This window comes from Lichenostomus cassidix, unplaced genomic scaffold, assembly GCF_008360975.1.
Source record: "Lichenostomus cassidix isolate B80296 unplaced genomic scaffold, HeHo_3.0 HiC_scaffold_39, whole genome shotgun sequence".
Taxonomy (NCBI): domain Eukaryota; kingdom Metazoa; phylum Chordata; class Aves; order Passeriformes; family Meliphagidae; genus Lichenostomus; species Lichenostomus cassidix.
In genome coordinates, this window is record NW_028147446.1 from 1103051 (window position 1) to 1123653 (window position 20603).

The window sequence follows — 20603 nt, forward strand, 5'->3', positions numbered from 1 at the left end:
GTGGGGGATTTGGGGAGATTTTTGGGGGGATTTGGGGGGAAATTTGGGAGATTTTGATGTCCTGGGGGGGATTTGAGAGGTTTTTGGGATGAATTGAGAGGTTTTTTGGGGAATTTTGGGATCTTTGGGTGGAATTTTGGGGTATTTAGGGTGAGATTTGGGAGATTTTGGTGTCCTGGAAAGGATTTGGAGGTTTGGAGTGGAAATTTTGGGATCTTTGGGTGGAATTTTGGGACTCCTGGGTGGAATTTTGGGATCTTTGGGTGGAAATTTGGGATCTTTGGGTGGAATTTTGGGGTCTTTGGGTGGAATTTTGGGACTCCTGGGTGGAAATTTTGGTATTTTGGGATCTTTGGGTGAAATTTTGGGATCTTTGGGGGGAAATTTGGTATTTTGGGTGGAATTTTGGGATCTTTGGGAGGAATTTTGGGGTCTTTGGGTGGAATTTTGGGATCTTTGGGAGGAATTTTGGGATCTTTGGGTGAAATTTTGGGATCTTTGGGGGGAAATTTGGTATTTTGGGTGGAATTTTGGGATCTTTGGGTGAAATTTTGGGATCTTTGGGAGGAATTTTGGGGTCTTTGGGGGGAATTTTGGGATCTTTGGGAGGAATTTTGGGATCTTTGGGTGGAATTTTGGGGTTTCTGGGTGGAAATTTGGGGGATTTTGACGTCCTGGAAGGGATTTGGGGGTTCTGGGGAGAATTGAGATGTTTTTGGGGGAATTTTGGGACCTTTGGGGGGAAAATTTGGGGTATTTTGGGTAGAAAGTCACCAAGGACCCTCAGGGACTGGACAGTGAAGGAGGAATCCAGGTGACCTGGACATGGTGACCTTGGGGACAAGGTGACCTGGACATGGTGACCTTGGGGACAAGGAGGAGTCCAGGTGACCTGGACATGGTGACCATGAGGGTCCAGGTGACCTGGACATGGTGACCTTGGGGACAATGAGAGATTCAGGTGACCTGGACATGGTAACCATGAGGGTCCAGGTGACCTGGACATGGTGACCTTGGGGACAGGAAGTAGTCCAGGTGACCTGGACATGGTGACCTTGGGGACAATGTGACCTGGACATGGTGACCTTGAGGGTCCAAGTGACCTGGACATGGTGACCTTGGGGACAATGTGACCTGGACATGGTGACCTTGGGGACAAGGAAGGTCCAGGTGACCTGGACATGGTGACCTTGGGGACAATGTGACCTGGACATGGTGACCTTGGGGACAAGGAAGGTCCAGGTGACCTGGACATGGTGACCATGAGGGTCCAAGTGACCTGGACATGGTGACCTTGGGGACAATGTGACCTGGACATGGTGACCTTGGGGACAAGGAAGGTCCAGGTGACCTGGACATGGTGACCTTGGGGACAATGTGACCTGGACATGGTGACCTTGGGGACAGGAAGTAGTCCAGGTGACCTGGACATGGTGACCATGAGGGTCCAGGTGACCTGGACATGGTGACCTTGGGGACAAGGTGACCTGGACATGGTGACCTTGGGGACAAGGAAGGTCCAGGTGACCTGGACATGGTGACCTTGGGGACAATGTGACCTGGACATGGTGACCTTGGGGACAGGAAGTAGTCCAGGTGACCTGGACATGGTGACCTTGGGGACAATGTGACCTGGACATGGTGACCTTGGGGACAGGAAGTAGTCCAGGTGACCTGGACATGGTGACCTTGGGGACAAGGTGACCTGGACATGGTGACCTTGGGGACAAGGACAGGTCCAGGTGTTCAGGACCTGCCAAGGGTGTGGGAATGACCAAGGTCCAGGGGGACTGAGGTGTCCAAGTCCTACCAGGTGTCCAGGAGGTGACCCAGGTGTCCAAGAACCAGGTGACACCCAGGTGTCCAGGTCCTTTTGGGGGTCCAGGAGGTGACCCAGGTGTCCAGGTGGGACTCAGGTGTCCAAGTCCCACCAGGGGTCCAGGAGGTGACCCAGGTGTCCAGGAACCAGGTGACACCCAGGTGTCCAGGTGGCACTCAGGTGTCCAGGTCCTTTCAGGGTCTCAGGGGTGACCACCCAGGTGACACCCAGGGGTCCAGGTGGCACCCAGGTTTCCAGGTGGCACCCAGGTGTCCAGATGACCCAGGTGTCCAGGTGGGACTCAGGTGTCCAGGAACCAGGTGGGACTGAGGTGTCCAAGTCCCACCTGGTATCTAGGAGGTGACCCAGGTGGGACCACCCAGGTGTCCAGGAACCAGGTGGGACCACCCAGGTGTCCAGGTCCTTTCAGGGTCTCAGGGGTGACCACCCAGGTGTCCAGGTGGGACTCAGGTGTCCAGGAACCAGGTGGGACCACCCAGGTGTCCAGGTCCTTTTGGGGGTCCAGGAGGTGACCCAGGGGTCCAGGAACCAGGTGTCACCAGGTATCCAGGTGGCACCCAGGTGTCCAGGTGGGACTCACATGTCCAGGTGGCACCCAGGTGACATCCAGGTGTCCAGGTCCTTTCAGGGTCTCAGGATGGACCACCCAGGTGTCCAGGAACCAGGTGAGACCACCCAGGTGTCCAAGTGGCACCCAGGTGTCCAGGTGGAACCAGGTGGCACCCAGGTGTCCAGGTGGGACCTAGGTGACATCCAGGTGTCACCCAGGTGACATCCAGGTGTCCAGGTCCTTTTGGGGATCTAGGAGGTGACCCAGGTGTCCAGGTGGGACTCAGGTGTCCAGGTCCTTTCAGGGTCTCAGGGGTGACCACCCAGGTGTCCAGGGCCAGGTGGGACTGAGGTGTCCAAGTCCCACCAGGGGTCCAGGAGGTGACCCAGGTGTCCAGGGCCAGGTGGGACCACCCAGGTGTCCAGATGACACCCATGTGTCCAGGTCCTTTGGGGGTCTCAGGGTGGACCACCCAGGTGTCCAGGTGGCACCCAGGTGACACCCAGGTGTCCAGGAACCGGGTGTCACCAGGTGTCCAGGTGGCACCAGGGGGGTCTCAAGCAGCACCCACCCCCACCCCAGCTGTCCCCCAGCGTCCCCAGCTGTCCTCCAGTGTCCCCCTGCTGTCCCCCAATGTCACCTCCTGTCCCCCAGCGTCCCCTGCTGTCCCCCAACTGTCCCCGCAGTGTCCCCATCTGTCCCCCAGCGTCTCCTGCTGTCCCCCAACTGTCCCCCAGTGTCCCCATCTGTCCCCCAGCTGTCCCCCTGCTGTCCCCCTGCTGTCCCCCAGTGTCCCCCCAGTGTCCCCTGCTGTCCCCCAGCTGTCCCCCAATGTCCCCAGCTGTCGCCCCAATGTCCCCATCTGTCCCCCAACTGTCCCCCAATGTCCCCAGCTGTCCCCCCAATGTCCCCAGCTGTCCCCAGCTGTCCCCCCAGCCCTGTCGCGACCCCCCCCGCGGTGTCCCCGCGCTGTCCCCGCGATGTCGCAAGCCCCGCGGTGGCCTCCCGCCAGCGCTTTCCCCGAAATCAGGAAGCAGCGCGCCGCCCCTCCCCCACCCCGCGGGCGGAGGGGTCACCGGGGGGTCACCGCAGGGTCCCAACCCCCACCCGGGGGGCCACCCAGGCTGGTGTCACCTCCCTAGTGACACGGGGGGAATGTCACCAGCCCGCCCCACCCCCACCCGCAGGTGGCCGAAATTGGCCGAAATTGGCCGAAATTGGCCGCAGGTGGCCGGAGGGCCAAGGGTGGGTCAAGGGTCCGGTTAGCCATTAACCACCGCGGGCAGCATAAAGGGACAACCCCGGCCAGTGTCCCCTGTGTCCCCTCGCTGTCCCTGCTGTCCCCAGTGTCCCCTGTGTCCCCTCGCTGTCCCCTCGCTGTCCCCTCTGTCCACTCTCCGGCCATGGCCGCTCCGCCGCTGCCCCTCCTCGGCCTCCTGCTGCTGCTCGGGACCCCCGCCAGGGGGCAGCTGTGAGTGATGGGACCCCAAAATCCCACCCTTGGAACCCCAAAATCCTATTTTTGGGACCCCAAAATCCTCACCCTTGGGACCCCAAAATGTCCTTTTTTGGGACCCCAAAATCCTCACCCTTGGGACCCCAAAATCCTCTTTTATGGGACCCCAAAATCCCACCCTTGGGACCCCAAAATCCCCACCTGTGGGACCCCAAAATCCTCTTTTATGGGACCCCAAAATCCCACCCTTGGGACCCCAAAATGTCCTTTTTTGGGACCCCAAAATCCCACCCTTGGGACCCCAAAATCCTATTTTTGGGACCCCTCCCCACCTGTGGGACCTTTCCCCCCAAAATCCCCTTTTTTTGGGACCCCCAACCCTTGGGATCTTCCCCAAAATCCTCTTTTTTGGGACCCCAAAATCCTCACCTTTGGGACCCCAAAATCCTCACCCTTGGGACCCCAAAATCCTCTTTATGGGACCCTAAAATTCCTACCTTGGGGACCCCAAAATCCTCATTTATGGGACCCCAAAATCCCACCCTGTGGGACCCCAAAATCCCCTTCTTTGGGACCCCAAAATCCCCTTCTTTGGGGCCCCAAAATCCCTACCTTGGGACCCCAAAATGTCCTTTTTTAGGACCCCAAAATCCCCACCTTTGAGACCCCAAAATCCCCACCTTTGGGACCCAAAATCGTCTTTTATGGATCCCAAAAACCCACCCTTGGGACCCCAAAATCCCCTTTTATGGGACCCCAAAATCCCCTTTTTTGGATCCCAAAATCCCCTTCTTTGGGACCCCAAAATCCTCTTTTTTGGGACCCCAAAATCCTCTTTTTTGGACCCCAAAATCCCCTTCTTTGGGACCCCTTCTTTGGTTTTTGGATTCCAAAAATCCCCTTTTTTGGGACCCCAAAATCCCCTTTTTTCTGACCCCAAAATCCCCTTCTTTGGGACCCCAAAATCCTCTTTTTTGGATCCCAAAATCCCCTTCTTTGGGACCCCAAAATCCTCTTTTTTGGATTCCAAAAATCCCCTTTTTTTGGGACCCCCAAACTTTGGGATCTCCCCCAAAATCCCACCCTTGGGACCCCAAAATCTTCACCTTTGGGACCCCAAAATCCTCTTTTATGGGACCCCAAAATGTCCTTTTTTGGGACCCAAAAATCCTCTTCCTTTGGTACCCCAAAATCCCCTTTTTTAGGACCCCAAATCCCCTTTTATGGGACCCCAAAATCCTCTTTTATGGGACTCCAAAATCCCCTTCTTTGGGACCCCAAAATCCCTTTTTTCAGACCCAAAATCCCCTTTTTTGAGACCCCAAAAACCCCCTTTTTTGGCACCCCAAAATCTGGGTGTTCTGGGGACAGATTTGGGGTTTCAGGGTTTTCTAGGGACAGATTTTGGGGTTTCTGGTCTCTTTAGGGACAGATTTTGGGGTTTCTGGGTTTTCTAGGGACAGATTTTGGGGTTTCTGGTCTCTCTGGGGCATATTTGGGGTTTCTGGGGACACATTTGGGGTTTCTGGGGACACATTTGGGGTTTCTGGGTGCTCTGAGGTCCCCAAGGCTCTCTGGGGACACATTTGGGGGTCCCCAGGTCACTCTGGGGACAAATTTTGGGGTTTCTGAGTTCTGTGGGGACAAATTTGGGGTTTCTGGGTTCCGTGGGGCATATTTGGAGTTTCTGGGGACAGATTTGGGGTTTCTGGGTCTTTTTGGGGACAGATTTGGGATTTCTAGTTTCTTTAGGGATACATTTGGGGTTTCTGGGGACAGATTTGGGGTTTCTGGGGACAGATTTGGGGTTTCAGGGTTTTCTAGGGACAGATTTTGGGGTTTCTGGTCTCTTTAGGGACAGATTTGGGGTTTCTGGGGACAGATTTTGGGGTTTCTGGTCTCTTTAGGGACAGATTTGGGTTCTCTGGGGACACATTTGGGGTTTCTGGATGCTCTGAGGTCCCCAAGGCTGTCTGGGGACACATTTGGGGGTCCCCAGGTCACTCTGGGGACAAATTGTGGGGTTTCTGGTCTCTTTAGGGACAGATTTTGGGGTTTCTGAGTTCTATGGGGACAAGTTTGGGGTTTCTGGGTTCTGTGGGGCATATTTGGGGTTTCTGGGGACAGATTTGGGGTTTCTGGGTCTTTTTGGGGACAGATTTGGGATTTCTAGTTTCTCTAGGGACAGATTTTGGGGTTTCTGGGGACACATTTGGGGTTTCAGGGTTTTCTAGGGACAGATTTTGGGGTTTCTGGTCTCTTTAGGGACACATTTGGGGTTTCTGGGGACACATTTGGGGATTCAAAGTGCTCTGGGGGCAGATTTGGGGACAGATTTGCCACCCCCGCGCTGTCCCCAGGGTGACCGTGGTGACCATAGTGCCACCCCAGGGTGACCATGGCGCTGTCCCCAGGGTGACCATGGTGACCATGGTGACACTACTGTCCCCCCAGGGTGACCATGGTGACCCCAGTGCCACCCCAGGGTGACCATGGTGACACTGATGTCCCCCAGGGTGACCATGGTGACACCGCTGTCCCCCCAGGGTGACCAAGGTGACCCTGGTGACACCGCTGTCACCCCAGGGTGACACTGGTGACACCGATGTCCCCCCAGGGTGACACTGGTGACACCCCAGGGTGACCCTGGTGACACCGATGTCCCCCCAGGGTGACCATGGTGACACTGCTGTCCCCCCAGGGTGACCATGGTGACCCTGGTGTCACCCCCTTGCTGTCCCCAGGGTGACGATGGTGACCCCGCGCTGTCCCCATGGTGACCCTGGTGACACCGCTGTCCCCAGGGTGACGATGGTGACCCTGGTGACCCCGCTGTCCCCCCATGGTGACCCTGGTGACCCCGCTGTCCCCCCAGGGTGACGATGGTGACCCCGGCCGTGCTGCGGCTGGAGACGGACGAGCAGGTGCTGCTGGAGGCGCCAGGAGTGACCAAAGCCACCAAGGCCACCCTCCGGGTCCAGGACTTCCCCCAGAAGCGCCACCAGCTCTTCTCGGCCTCGGTGGAGCTCAGCCCGGCCGCGGGCATGATGGCCACTGTCACCGTCAGGGTACCGTGTCACCTCCCCCTGGGCATTGTCACCTCCCCCTGGGCATTGTCACCTCCCCCCAGGGCCACTGTCACCGTCAGGGTACCGTGTCACCTCCCCCTGGGCATTGTCACCTCCCCCTGGGCATTGTCACCTCCCCCCAGGGCCACTGTCACCGTCAGGGTACCGTGTCACCTCCCCCTGGGCATTGTCACCTCCCCCTGGTCATTGTCACCTCCCCCTGGTCGTTGTCACCTCCCTCCCTTGGTCATTGTCACCACCCCCTGGGCATTGTCACCTCCCTCTGGTCACTGTCACCGTCAGGGTACCGTGTCACCTCCCCAGGGTCGTTGTCAACTCCCTGGTCATTGTCACCTCCCCTTGGGCATTGTCACCTCCCCCTGGGTCATTGTGACCACCCCCTCTGGGTCATTGTCACCTCCCCCTCCGGGTCACTGTCACCACCCCCTCGGGGTCATTGTCACCACCCCTGGGCATTGTCACCACCCTCCCCTGGTCATTGTCACCACCCCCTGGTCATTGTCACCTCCCCCCCTTGGTCATTGTCACCTCCCCCTCTAGGTCATTGTCACCACCCCCCTGGTCATTGTCACCTCCCCTTGGTCATTGTCACCACCCCCTGGGCATTGTCACCTCCCCTTGGTCATTGTCACCACCCCCTGGGCATTGTCACCACCCCCTGGGCATTGTCACCACCCTCTGGTCGTTGTCACCTCCCCCTCGTGGTCATTGTCACCACCCCCTGGTCATTGTCACCACCCCTCCTTTGTCATTGTCACCACCCCCTTGGGCATTGTCACCACCCCCTGGTCATTGTCACCTCCCCCTCTAGGTCGTTGTCACCTCCCCCTCCTTGGTCATTGTCACCACCCCCTCTGGGTCATTGTCACCTCCCCCTGGGCATTGTCACCTCCCCTTGGGCATTGTCACCTCCCCCTCGTGGTCATTGTCACCTCCCCCTGGTCATTGTCACCTCCCCCTGGTCATTGTCACCTCCCTGGTCACTGTCCCAGTGGTCACTGTCTGGGAGGAGAAACTGGGACTGGACTCTGGACTGGGGTGGAGAATGGCCAGAGGGGACAGCGAGGGGACAGTGGGGACAGGGAGGTGACAGTGAGGGGACAGTGAGGGGACAGTGAAGGACAGTGAGGGGACAGCGAGGGGACAGGGAGGGGACAGGGAGGTGACAGTGAGGGGACAGCGAGGGGACAGGGAGGGGGCAGTGAAGGGACAATGGCCATCTCTGATGTCCTTGGGGACAATGGTCACCTCTGGACCTTTGGGGACAATGTCACCCTGAGCTCCTCAGGGACTGTCCCCACTGCCCTGGGCATGGCTGTCACCCGGTGTCACCTGTCCCTGCGGTACTGACAGTGCCACCTGGTGTCCAGTGTCCCCAATGTCCCCAATGTCCCCAATGTCCCCATCACTGTCCCCACTGTCCCCAACGTCCCCAACATTCCCAACATTCCCAATGTCCCTGATGTCCCCAGTGTCCCCAACGTCCCCAACATCCCCAATGTCCCCAAATCCCCAACGTCTTCACTGTCCCCAATGTCCCCAATGCCCCCAATGTCCCCAACATTCCCAATATTCCCAATGTCCCCAATGTCCCCAACATTCCTAATGTTCCCAGTGTCCCCAGTGTCCCCAATATCCCTGGTGTCCCCAATGTCCCCGGTGTCCCCAATGTCCTCAATGTCCCCAGTGTCCCCAATGTCCTCAATGTCCCCAACATCCCCAACGTCCCCAATGTCCCCAAATCCCCAACGTCTTCACTGTCCCTAATGTCCCCAATGTCCCCAATGTCCCCATTGTCCCCAATGTCTCCAAATCCCCAGTGTCCTCAATGTCCCCATTGTCCCCATTGTCCCCAACGTCTTCACTGTCCCCACTGTCCCCATTGTCCCCAATGTCCCCAATGTAACCAATGTCCCCAAATCCCCAACATCTTCACTGTCCCCACTGTCCCCAATGTCCCCAATCTCCCCAATCTCCCCAATGTCCCCAGTGTCTCCAATGTCCCCAACATCCCTGATGTCCCCAAATCCCCAAATCCCCAATGTCCTCATTGTCCCCAACATCCCCAATGTCCCCAATATCCCAACGTCCCTAATGTCCCCACTGTCCCTAATATCCCCAATATCCCCAATGTCCCCATTGTCTCCAATGTCCCCACTATCCCCGATGTCCCCATTGTCCCCTCTGTCCCCCCAGGTGTCAGCCAAGGACCTGCCGGCGGCGCAGGGGAAGCAGTTTGTGACGGTGACAGCCGCGCTGGAGCAGGTGACACTGGAGAAGGTGCTGCTGGTGTCCCTGCAGAGCGGTCACATCTTCCTGCAGACCGACAAACCCATCTACACACCTGGCGCCACAGGTGACACACCGCAGGGACACCTGAGATACACCTGGGGACACCTGAGACCCATTTAGATACACCTGAGAGACACCTGGGGACAGCTGAGGACATTGCAGGGACACCTGGGATACACCTGGGGACCCATTTAGATACACCTGGGGACACCTGGGGACAGTTGGGGACACCTGAGAGACACCTGGGGACATCTGAGACACCTGGGGACACTTGAGACCCATTTAGATACACCTGGGGACACCTGGGGACACCTGGGGACACTGCAGGGACAGCTGGGGACAGCTGAGATACACCTGGGGACATCTGGGACACCTGGGATACACCTGAGACCCGTTTAGATACACCTGGGGACAGCTGGGGACACCTGGGGACACCTGGGGACACTTGGGGACACCACAGGGACACCTGGGGACACCTGAGACCTATTTAGATACACTTGGGGACACCTGGGGACACCCCTGTCACCTTGTCCTCATCTCCCCACCCTGTCCTTGTCCCCTCTCCCCTTGTCTCAAGTGTCCCCTCAGTGTCCCCTCAGTGTCCCCTCACTGTCCCCTCACTGTCCCCTCACTGTCCCCTCAGTCTACTGCCGCCTGTTCACCGTCGGTCACCTCCTGCAGCCGGTGGCCAAAACGGTCATGCTGGAGGTCAAGGTGAGTGCCTTGGGGACACCTTGGGGACACCTTGGGGACACGGGGGGGGAGGTGACGCGGTGCCACCCTCGTCGCTGTCCCCGTGTCCCCTCAGACGCCCGACGATGTCATCGTCAAGCAAGTGCCGGTGTCGTCGCCGATGAGGACAGGAATTCTGACTGTCAACCACAACCTGCCCGAGGTGCTCAGGTGGGTGTCACCTGTCCGGGTGGTTGTCACCTCCCCTGGTGGATGTCACCTGCCCTGGTTGATGTCACCTCCCCCTGGTGGCTGTCACCTATCCCTGGTGAGGCTGTCACCTCCCCCTGGTGGCTGTCACCTCCCCTGCTGGATGTCACCTCCCCCTGGTGCATGTCACCTGCCCTGGATGGATGTCACCTCCCCCTGGTGGTTGTCACCTCCCTCTGGTGGCTGTCACCTCCCCCTGCTGGCTGTCACCTATCCCTGAGGTGGTTGTCACCTCCCCTGGGATGGCTGTCACCTCCCCCTGCTGGCTGTCACCTCCCGGTGGCACCTGCAGGACGCCAGCACCCGTTTGGGGACATCCCTGCCATGTCCCCTCCCAGTGTCCCTGTGCTGGCATTGTCCCTTGTGTCCCCTCCCGGTGTCCCCACCCTGTCCTTGTCCCCTCTCAGCTTGTCCCCATGTCCTATGGCTGTCCCCTCATTGTCCCCTCACTGTCCCCATGTCCCTCACTGTCCCTCTCTGTCCCTCCCTGTCCCTCACTGTCCCTTGCTGTCCCCATGTCCTTCCCCGTCCCCTCGCTCTCCCCTCCCTGTCCCTCACTGTCCCCATGTCCCCTGACTGTCCCCATGTCCCCTGACTGTCCCCATGTCCCCTGACTGTCCCCTGCTGTCCCTGACTGTCCCTCACTGTCCCTGACTGTCCCCTGCTGTCCCCATGTCCCCTGCTGTCCCTGACTGTCCCCTGATGTCCCTGACTGTCCCCTGATGTCCCTGACTGTCCCCTGCTGTCCCCAGCCTGGGTCTCTGGATGATCTCGGTCCCTCACTGTCCCCTCACTGTCCCCTGCTGTCCCTGACTGTCCCTCACTGTCCCCTCACTGTCCCCTGCTGTCCCTGACTGTCCCCTGCTGTCCCCTGCTGTCCCTGACTGTCCCCATGTCCCCAGCCTGGGTCTCTGGACCATCTCGGCCAAGTTCGAAGATTCTCCAGATCAGATTTTCAGCACTCAGTTCGAGGTCAAGGAGTACGGTGAGTGTCACCTGGGGACAGCAGAGTGTCACCTGGGGGTGGCAGTGTCACCCGGGAGTGTCACCTGGGCTTGGGGACAGCGGAGTGTCACCTGGGGTGGCAGTGTCACCCGGGAGTGTCACCTGGGGTGGGGACACGGGATTGTCACCTGGGCTTGGGGACAGCAGGAATGTCACCTGGGGTGGGGACACCGGGACCGTCACCTGGGCTTGGGGACAGCGGAGTGTCACCAGGGGTGGGGACAGCAGGAATGTCACCAGGGGTGGGGACAGCAGAGTGTCACCTGGGCTTGGGGACACCGGGATTGTCACCAGGGCTTGGGGACACCGGGATTGTCACCTGGGCTTGGAACACCAGGAATGTCACCAGGGGGTGGCAGTGTCACTAGGGATTGTCACCAGGGGTGGCAGTGTCACCTGGGGATTGTCCCCAGGGGTGGCAGTGTCACTGGGGATTGTCACCAGGGGTGACAGTGTCACCACTGTCACCCAGGGACTGTCCCCAGGGGTGGCAGTGTCACTGGTGTCACCCAGGGAATGTCCCCCAGGGGTGGCAGTGTCACCATTGTCACCCAGGGAATGTCCCCAGGGGTGGCAGTGTCACCATTGTCACCCAGGCACTGTCCCCAGCGGGTGGCAATGTCACCCAGAGATTGTCTCCGAGGGCCATGGGTGTCACTGATGTCACCCAGAGACTGTCCCCAGGGGTGGCGGTGTCACCGGTGTCACCAATATCACAATGTCACCGGTGTCACCGATGTCCCCAATGTCACCGATGTCCCCGGTGTCCCCGATGTCACCCGCAGTGCTGCCGAGCTTCGAGGTGTCCCTGGAGCCTCGGGAGAAGTTCCTCTACATCGACAGCGACGAGGACTTCCGGGTGTCCATCCTGGCCAGGTGACAGCGGCAGTGTCCCCTCCGGGGTCACACGGGCGCGGGGGCGGGGCGGGGGACGGGGTGGCGGCGATGGGGACACGGTGACAGGGTGGTGTGGTGGCATCTGGGTGTCCCCAGGGAGGTGTGGGGACGGGGTGGCAGTGGGGGGATGTGGAGGGACACGGTGACAAGGTGACATGGTGACATGGTGACATGGTGACATAGTGACAGGGTGGCACAGTGACACAGTGACGTGGTGACAGTGACAGGGTGACACGGTGACAAGGTGACACAGTGACACAATGACAGTGACAAGGTGACACAATGACTCAATGGCACAGTGACAAAGTGACACTGTGACAAGGTGACACTGACACAGTGACACACTGACAAGGTGACAAGGTGACACAGTGACACAATGACTGAATGACACAGTGACAGGGTGACAAGTTGACACAGTGACAAGGTGACACGGTGACAAGGTGACACAGTGACACACTAACAAGATGACAAGGTGACACAGTGACAAGGTGACAAGGTGACAGCTGGCTGTCCCCAGGTACCTGTACGGGAAGCGGCTGCAGGGCACAGCCTTTGTCCTCTCCGGGGTCATGGTGACACAGTGACACAGTGACACAATGACAGGGTGACAGGTGACACGGTGACACAGTTACAGAGTGACATGGTGACACGCTGACACAGTGATACAGTGACACAGTGACAAGGTGACAAGATGACAAGGTGACACAATAACACAATGACTCAATGACACCATGACACAGTGACAAGGTGATACGGTGACACAGTGACACAGTGACACGGTGACAGGGTGACAAGGTGACAGGTGACACAGTGACACAGTGACACAGTGACACACTGACAAGGTGACAAGGTGACAGGTGACACGGCTGTCCCCAGGTACCTGTACGGGAAGCGGCTGCAGGGCACAGCCTTTGTCCTCTTCAGGGTCATGGTGACACAGTGACACAGTGACACACTAACAAGGTGACAAGGTGACACAGTGACACAGTGACAAGGTGACAAGATGACAAGGTGACACAATAACACAATGACTCAATGACACCGTGACACAGTGACAAGGTGACAGGTGACACACTGACACAGTGACACAGTGACACAATGACAAGGTGACACAGTGACAAGGTGACAGGTGACAAGGTGACACAGGTGACACGGCTGTCCCCAGGTACCTGTACGGGAAGCGGCTGCAGGGCACAGCCTTTGTCCTCTTCGGGGTCATGGTGACACAGTGACACAGTGACACAGTGACAGGGTGACAAGGTGACACAGTGATGTGATGACATGGTGACACAGTGACACAGTGACACAGTGACACAGTGACAAGGTGACACAGTGACGCAGTGACAGGTGACAAGGTGATAGGTGACACAGGTGACACGGCTGTCCCCAGGTACCTGTACGGGAAGCGGCTGCAGGGCACAGCCTTTGTCCTCTTCGGGGTCACGGTTGACGACGAGAGGAAGAGCATCCCGCAGTCCCTGCGGCGTGTCACCGTGAGTGTCCCCAGAGTGTCCCCAACGTGTTCCCAACCTGTCCCCAACCTGTCATCGTGAGTGCTGGCACTGTCCCCAAAGAAGTGTCCCCAAAGTGTCCCCAAAGTGTCCCCAACCTGTCCCCAACCTGTCCCCAACCTGTCACTGTGAGTGCTGGCATTGTCCCCAAAGTGTCCCCAACCTGTCCCCAACCTGTCATCATCCCCAACATGTCCCCAAACTGTCACTGTGAGTGCTGGCACTGTCCCCAAAGTGTCCCCAAAGTGTCCCCAAAGTGTCCCCAAAGTGTCCCCAACATGCCATCATCCCCAAAGTGTTCCCAACCTGTCATCGTGAGTGCTGGCACTGTCCCCAAAGTGTCCCCAAAGTGTCCCCAACCTGTCATTGTGAGTGCTGGCATTGTCCCCAAAGTGTCCCCAGGTGCAGGACGGTGACGCCGAGGCCATGCTCTCCATGGCTGTCACTGTCCCCAACGGTGTCCCTGTCACTGTCCCCAACGGTGTCCCTGTCACTGTCCCCAGGTGCAGGACGGTGACGCCGAGGCCGTGCTCTCCATGGCTGTCCCTGTCACTGTCACTGTCCCCAACGGTGTCCCTGTCACTGTCCCCAGGTGCAGGACGGTGACGCCGAGGCCGTGCTCTCCATGGCTGTCCCTGTCACTGTCCCCAACGGTGTCCCTGTCACTGTCCCCAGGTGCAGGACGGTGACGCCGAGGCCGTGCTCTCCATGGCTGTCACTGTCACTGTCCCCAACGGTGTCCCTGTCACTGTCCCCAGGTGCAGGACGGTGACGCCGAGGCCGTGCTCTCCATGGCTGTCACTGTCCCCAACGGTGTCCCTGTCACTGTCCCCAGGTGCAGGACGGTGACGCCGAGGCCGTGCTCTCCATGGCTGTCACTGTCCCCAACGGTGTCCCTGTCACTGTCCCCAGGTGCAGGACGGTGACGCCGAGGCCGTGCTCTCCATGGCTCACCTCCGCGAGCGTTTCCCCAACCCCCAGGAGCTTGTGGGACACTCGCTCTATGTCACTGTCACCGTCATCACCGAGTCAGGTCTGTGCGGGGACAAGGGGGACAGGGACAGTGGGGGGACATGGGGACAATGGGGGACAGGGACAATGGGGAAACATGGGGGACAGGGACAGTGGGGGGACGTGGGGGACAGGGACAGCTGAGGGGCGGGACAGCGAGGGGACATGGGGGACAGGGACAATGAGGGACACGGGGGACAGGGACAATGGGGACACAGGGGACATGGGGACAGCGGGGACATGGGGACAATGGGGGACATGGGGGTGGGGACAGTGAGGGGACATGGGGGACAGGGACTGACAGGGGATAGGGACAGTGGGGGACACAAGGGACACAGGGGACAGGGACAGCTGGGGAGGGGGACATGAGGGGACATGGGGGACAGGGACAATGGGGGACACAGGGGACATGGACAGTGGAGGGACAAGGGGGACAGGGACAATGGGGGGACACAGGGGACAGAGTGGAGGGACAAGGGGGACAGGGACAATGTGGGGACATGGGGACACAGGGGGACATGGGGGACAGGGACAATGGGGGGACACAGGGGGACAGGGACAGCAGGGGGACATGGGGACAATGGGGGGACCCAGGGGGACAGGGACACGGGGATGGGGACAGTGGGGGGACACAGAGGACACGGGGGACAGGGACAGCTGAGGGGACATAGGGGACAGGGACAGCAGGGGGACATGGGGGGACACAGGGGACATGGGGACACAGGGAGACAAGGCGGACAGGGACAGTGTGGGGACACAGGGTGACAGGGACAGCAAGGGGACATGGGGGGACACAGGGGACACGGTGGTGACCCGGTGTGGCGCTGAGGGGACATGGGGGACAAAGGGAACTCGGCAGGACGGGGACAGCGAAGACAGGGGGACACCCGAGATGGGGTGACAAGGACCCCAGGTGACACGGCCACCGCGGTGTCCCCACAGGCAGTGACATGGTGGAGGCCATGGGGGGACATGTGGGGACAGGGACAGCGAGGATTGGGGACACAGGGGACACAGGGGACAGGAACAGCAAGGACTGGGGACACAGGGGACACAGGGGACAGGGACAATGCGGGCGGGTGGCCCCAGGTGACACGGCCACCGCGGTGTCCCCGCAGGCAGTGACATGGTGGAGGCGCAGCGCGGTGGCATCCCGATTGTCACCTCCCCCTACAGCATCCACTTCACGCACACCCCCAAGTACTTCAAGCCCGGGATGCCCTTTGACCTCACGGTTGGTGACACCTTGGGGACACTGGTGGCATGGTGGGGGGTGGCACAGGGGGTGGCCTGAGCCGGGTTGGGGACAGGGACACTGCAGGGGGTTGAGGGTGGAGGAGATTTGGGGACAGAAGTTTGTCCCTGGGTCATGTCCTGGTGTCACCTGAGAGGGGCTGGGGATGGCAAAGTGTCCCCGTGTCACTGGGGTGGCACTTTCTGGTGGCGGTGTCACCTCCCAGTGTCCCTTCATGGTGCCACCAGCCCTTCCCAGTGTCATTGTCCCTTCCCAGTGTCCCTTCCTGGTGCCACCAGCCCTTCCCAGTATCGTTGTCCCTTCCCAGTGCCACCAGCCCTTCCCAGTGTCACCTCCCGGTGTCCCTTCTCAGTGCCACCACCCCTTCCTGGTGTCACCAACCCTTCCCAGTATTTTTTCCCAATGTCACCAACCCTTCCCAGTGTCCCTTCCCGGTGCCACCAGCCCTTCCCAGTGTCCCGTCCCAGTGTCCCTTCCTGGTGCCACCACCCCTTCCTGGTGCCACCAACCCTTTCCAACATCCTTTCCCAATGTCACCAACCCTTCCCAATGTCCCTTCCCAGTGCCACCACCCCTTCCCAGTGTCCCTTCCTGGTGCCACTATTCCTTCCCAGTGCCACCACCCCTTCCCAGTGCCACCACCCTTTCCCAGTGTCCCTTCCCAGTGTCCTTTCCCAATGTCACCAGCCCTTCCTGGTGCCACCACCCCTTCCCAGTGTCCTTCCCTCCCTCCCCGTCCCCCAGTGACATCCCCGTGTCCCCTGCAGGTGTTTGTCACCAACCCCGACGGGTCCCCAGCCCCGCGCGTCGCCGTCCAGGCCGATGGCTATCCAGACAGAGTGTCCACTCAGCGCGACGGCACGGCCAGGCTGGTCCTCAACATGCCGGCCAACAAGGCCAGCGTCCCCATCACCGTGAGTGGGGACACCGCGGGGACACCGCGGGGACACCGCGGTGACACCGGAACTGGGGTGGCCGAGGGGGCGGGGAAGTGGCCTGGTGGCTGAGATGGCCAAAGTGACCAATGGTCGTGGTCACCGAGGGTCAGGATGGTCAGACTGGGGGACCAGGATGGCCTGGATGTCCGTGGTGGTGGTCGAGGGTCATCGTGGTCACTCGTGGTTGGCCAAAAAGCAGGATGGCCAAGATGACGCCACGGTTGAGGTGGCTGTGGTGGTCAAGATGTCCAGAGTGACCAAGGACTGGGGCTATCACTGGCCAAGGACCAGGATGGCCAAGGTGATGCCGTGGTGGTCAAGATGTCCAGAGGGACCAAGGACTGGGGCTATCACTGGCCAAGGACCAGGATGGCCAAGGTCAGGGTGACCGTGGTGGTCAATGCAGTTGAGTTGACCAAGCCATGAGGGTGACCATGATGGCAAGGAGACTGGTGGAGCTGTCTGCAGTGGTCAGTTGTCCATGGTGACCTGTGGCCAGGGTCAGCAGGGTCAGCAGTGACCAGGACACTGGGGTGGCCAAGTCCAGGGCGACAGGAGTGGCCAAAACGTTGAGCATGGACATTTGAGCCAAGGCCAGGAGAACCATGGGGATTGAGTGGCCAACCAAAGCAGCAGATGGTCAGTTTGACCACCGAGATGGTCAGCAAGGACCAGGCCACCAGGGAGGGGCAGGGAGGCCTCTTCAGTGGCCAAGACCTCTGTGGTGGCCAAGACCTCCATGGTGACCAAAATCTTCACAGAGGCCAAGCCTTCTATGGTGGCCAAGACCTCCATGATGGCCAAGTCCTCTGTGGTGGCCAAGTCCTCTGTGGTGGCCAAAATGTTTACAGTGGCCAAGCTCTCTCTGGTGGCCAAGACCTCCATGATGGCCCAGACCTTTATGGTGGCCAAGACTTTTACAGTGGTCAAATTGTCTGTGGTGGCCAAGACCTCCATGATGGCCAAGACCTCTGTGGTAGCCAAGATCCCCATGATGACCACGAACTTTACAGTGGCTAAGAACTTCACAGTGGCCAAGACCTCTATGCTGGCCAAAACCTTTATGGTGGCCAAGACCTCCATGATGGCCAAAACCTTTATGGTGGCCAAGACCTCCATGATGGCCAAAACCTTTATGGTGGCCAAGACCTCCATGATGGCCAAAACCTTTATGGTGGCCAAGACCTCCATGCTGACCAAGATCTCCATGGTGGCCAAAACCTTTATGGTGGCCAAGACCTCCATGCTGACCAAAACCTTTATGGTGGCCAAAACCTCCATGATGGCCAAGATCTCTATGGAGGCCAAGACCTCCATGATGGCAAACACATGTCCATAATGGCCAAGATCTCCAGGGTGGTCAAGACCTCTGTAGCGGTCAAGACCTCCATGGAACCTCTCCAGCGGCCAAGCCCTCCCCGCTGACCCCGCTGACCACCGTGTCTCCACCCCAGGTTCGGACCGTCCAGGACGGGCTGCCCGCGAACCGCCAGGCGTGGCGGCAGATGACCGCCGAGGCTTACCGCAGCCAGGCCAACTCGGGCAACTTCCTGCACCTGGACGTGGCCAAAGGCGAGCTGCAGCCTGGGGACAGCCTGGCGGTCAATTTCCACCTCAAGACCAACAACAACCACGTCCGAGACACCGTGCCCTACTTCACCTACCTGGTGGGTTCCCGCGGCTGGCCGGCGGTCACTCGGCTTGGCCGGCGGTCACTTGGCTTGACCGGTGGTCACTCAGCTTGACCGGTGGTCACTCGGCTTGACCAGCCAGATGTCTGGGTGGTCACTCAGCTTGACTGGTGGTCATTCAGCTTGACTGGTGGTCACTCAGCTTGACCCACCAGATGTCTGGGTGGTCACTCAGCTTGACTGGCGGTCACTCAACTTGACCAGTGGTCACTCGGCTTGACCGGTGGCCACTCAGCTTGACCAGCAGTCACTCAGCTTGACCGGCCAGATGTCTGGGTGGTCACTCGGCTTGACTGGTGGTCACTCAACTTGACCGGTGGTCACTTAGCTTGACCAGCCAGGTGTCTGGGTGGTCACTCAGCTTGACCAGTGGTCACTCAGCTTGACTGGCGGTCACTCAGCTTGACCGGTGGCCACTCAGCTTGACCAGCCAGATGTCTGGGTGGTCACTCGGCTTGACTGGTGGTCACTCGGCTTGACCGGTGGTCACTCAGCTTGACCAGTGGTCACTCAGCTTGACCAGCCAGATGGCCGGGTGGCCACTCAGCTTGACCAGTGGTCACTCAGCTTGACTGGTGGTCACTCAGCTCGACCGCCCGGCCACCCGGATGGTCACCGCGCCGGCGTTTCCCGCAGATCATGAGCAAAGGCCGCATCCTCCGCGCCGGCCGGCAGAAGCACGAGGCCGGCCAGAGCCTGGTGACCATGAGCCTGCAGGTGACCCCTGACCTCATCCCGTCCTTCCGCATCGTCGCTTACTACCACGTGCTGCCCGGCGAGATCGTGGCCGACTCCGTCTGGGTGGACGTCAAGGACACCTGCATGGGCACCGTGAGTGACCCTGATGGCCTCGGGGGGTCCTGGGGACGTTGGGTGGGGCTTTGGAGGTGGCCGGAGTGGTGGCCCTTGAGGGGTTTGGTGGACCTTGGAGAAGTTCAGGTGGCCCTTGAGGGACCTCAAAAAGGTTTTGGTGGCCCTTGAGGAGTTTGGTGGACCTTGGACAGGTTCAGGTGGCCCTTGAGGGACCTTGAGAAGGTTTTGGTGGCCATTGAGGGACCTTGGAGAAGTTCAGGTGGCCCTTGAGGGACTTGGGGGACCTTGGAAAGGTTCAGGTGGCCCTTGAGGGACTTGGGGGACATTTGGAAGTTCCTGGGGGGCTTTTGGGGGGTCTCTAAAAGGGTTTGGGAGGTCCTTGAAAGGTTCAGGAGGTCCTTGAAGGTTTTAGAAGGTTTCTGAAGGGTTTGGGAGGTCCTTGAGGGGCCCAGGAAGAGTTTGGAGGACCTTTGAGGGACCCTAGAGGGGTTTGGGGGACCTTGGATGGGCTTGGGTGGACATTGAGGGACTTTTTGGGAGCCTTAGGAAGGTTTGGGGGACTCTTGAGGAGTTTGGGAGGTCCTTGAGGAGTTTGGGAGGTCCTTGAGGAGTTTGGGAGGTCCTTGAGGGGTTTGGGAGGTCCTTGAGGGGTTTGGGAGGTCCTTGAGGGACTTGGGTGGTCCTTGAGGGGTTTGGGAGGTCCTTGAGGGTCTTGGGAGGTCCTTGAGGGACTTGGGTGGTCCTTGAGGGACCCTTGAGGACCTTGCGAGGTCCTTGAGGGACTTGGGAGGTCCTTGAGGGGTTTGGGAGGTTCTTGAGGGGTTTGAGAGGTCCTTGAGGGACTTGGGAAGTTCTTGAGGGGTTTGAGAGGTTCTTGGGAGGGTCTTGGGAGGTTCTTGAGGAGTTTGGGAGGTCCTTGAGGGGTTTGGGAGGTTCTTGAGGGACATCTGGAAGGGCTTGGGGGACTCATGAAGGACCTGGGGGGACACTGAGGGACTTGGGTGGCTCCTGGTGCAGATTTGGTGTCACCTGGGCGGTTTTGGACACCCCATGAGGAGCTCGGCCATCTCCTGGGTGGTGGCCCTGGTGGCTCAGGTGACCCAGGTGACCCTGGTGACCCAGGTGACCCAGGTGACCCTGGTGGCCCTGGTGGCCCAGGTGACCCTGGTGGCTCTGGTAGCCCTGGTGGCCCAGATAGCCCAAACACAAAACCCACGGCCACCAACTGCCCGTGGTGGGTCTGACTTGGGCTGGAAGGGACAAAGGTGGCTTTGGGGACACCCTGGGGACGTCACCGCCGTGTCCCTCCCGTG

At 59.4% G+C, this 20603-nt stretch overlaps 2 protein-coding genes and 2 long non-coding RNA genes across 15 annotated transcripts in view; 3 read left to right on the forward strand and 1 right to left on the reverse strand.

The window, feature by feature from the left end:
- The window catches only part of LOC146422645 (uncharacterized), a 72197-nt gene that overhangs the window by 24834 nt on the left and 26760 nt on the right, over window positions 1-20603 (reverse strand). The window lies entirely within an intron of this gene.
- Window positions 1965-2836, forward strand: LOC146422648 (uncharacterized). Its single transcript, XR_014848051.1, has 3 exons — window positions 1965-2039; window positions 2203-2271; window positions 2780-2836. It is a non-coding gene; the product is annotated as an uncharacterized LOC146422648 (long non-coding RNA).
- LOC146422649 (venom factor-like) overlaps window positions 3745-20603 on the forward strand; it is a 44107-nt gene continuing 27248 nt past the window's right edge. For 9 of the 10 annotated variants that reach the window (XR_014847917.1, XR_014847918.1, XR_014847919.1 and 6 more), the window contains exons 1-13: window positions 3745-3861; window positions 6722-6914; window positions 9132-9291; window positions 9871-9941; window positions 10036-10130; window positions 11072-11154; window positions 11960-12050; window positions 13462-13564; window positions 14495-14615; window positions 15712-15827; window positions 16616-16762; window positions 18241-18453; window positions 19114-19308. Coding sequence is in view for 6 of the 10 variants with exons in the window: in XM_085045935.1 (XP_084902061.1) it covers window positions 3794-3861; window positions 6722-6914; window positions 9132-9291; window positions 9871-9941; window positions 10036-10130; window positions 11072-11154; window positions 11960-12050; window positions 13462-13564; window positions 14495-14615; window positions 15712-15827; window positions 16616-16762; window positions 18241-18453; window positions 19114-19308 (1656 nt within the window). In the remaining 4 variants the exon portion in view is untranslated. The remainder of the gene's footprint in view (window positions 3862-6721; window positions 6915-9131; window positions 9292-9870; window positions 9942-10035; window positions 10131-11071; window positions 11155-11959; window positions 12051-13461; window positions 13565-14494; window positions 14616-15711; window positions 15828-16615; window positions 16763-18240; window positions 18454-19113; window positions 19309-20603) is intronic. The other variant, XM_085045932.1, reaches the window with a different exon arrangement.
- LOC146422650 (uncharacterized) lies at window positions 16769-18125 on the forward strand. The gene is made up of 2 exons (XM_085045759.1): window positions 16769-17087; window positions 17165-18125. The coding sequence occupies exon 2, from the start codon at window positions 17526-17528 to the stop codon at window positions 18123-18125; it is 600 nt and encodes a 199-aa protein (XP_084901885.1). The 5' UTR covers window positions 16769-17087; window positions 17165-17525.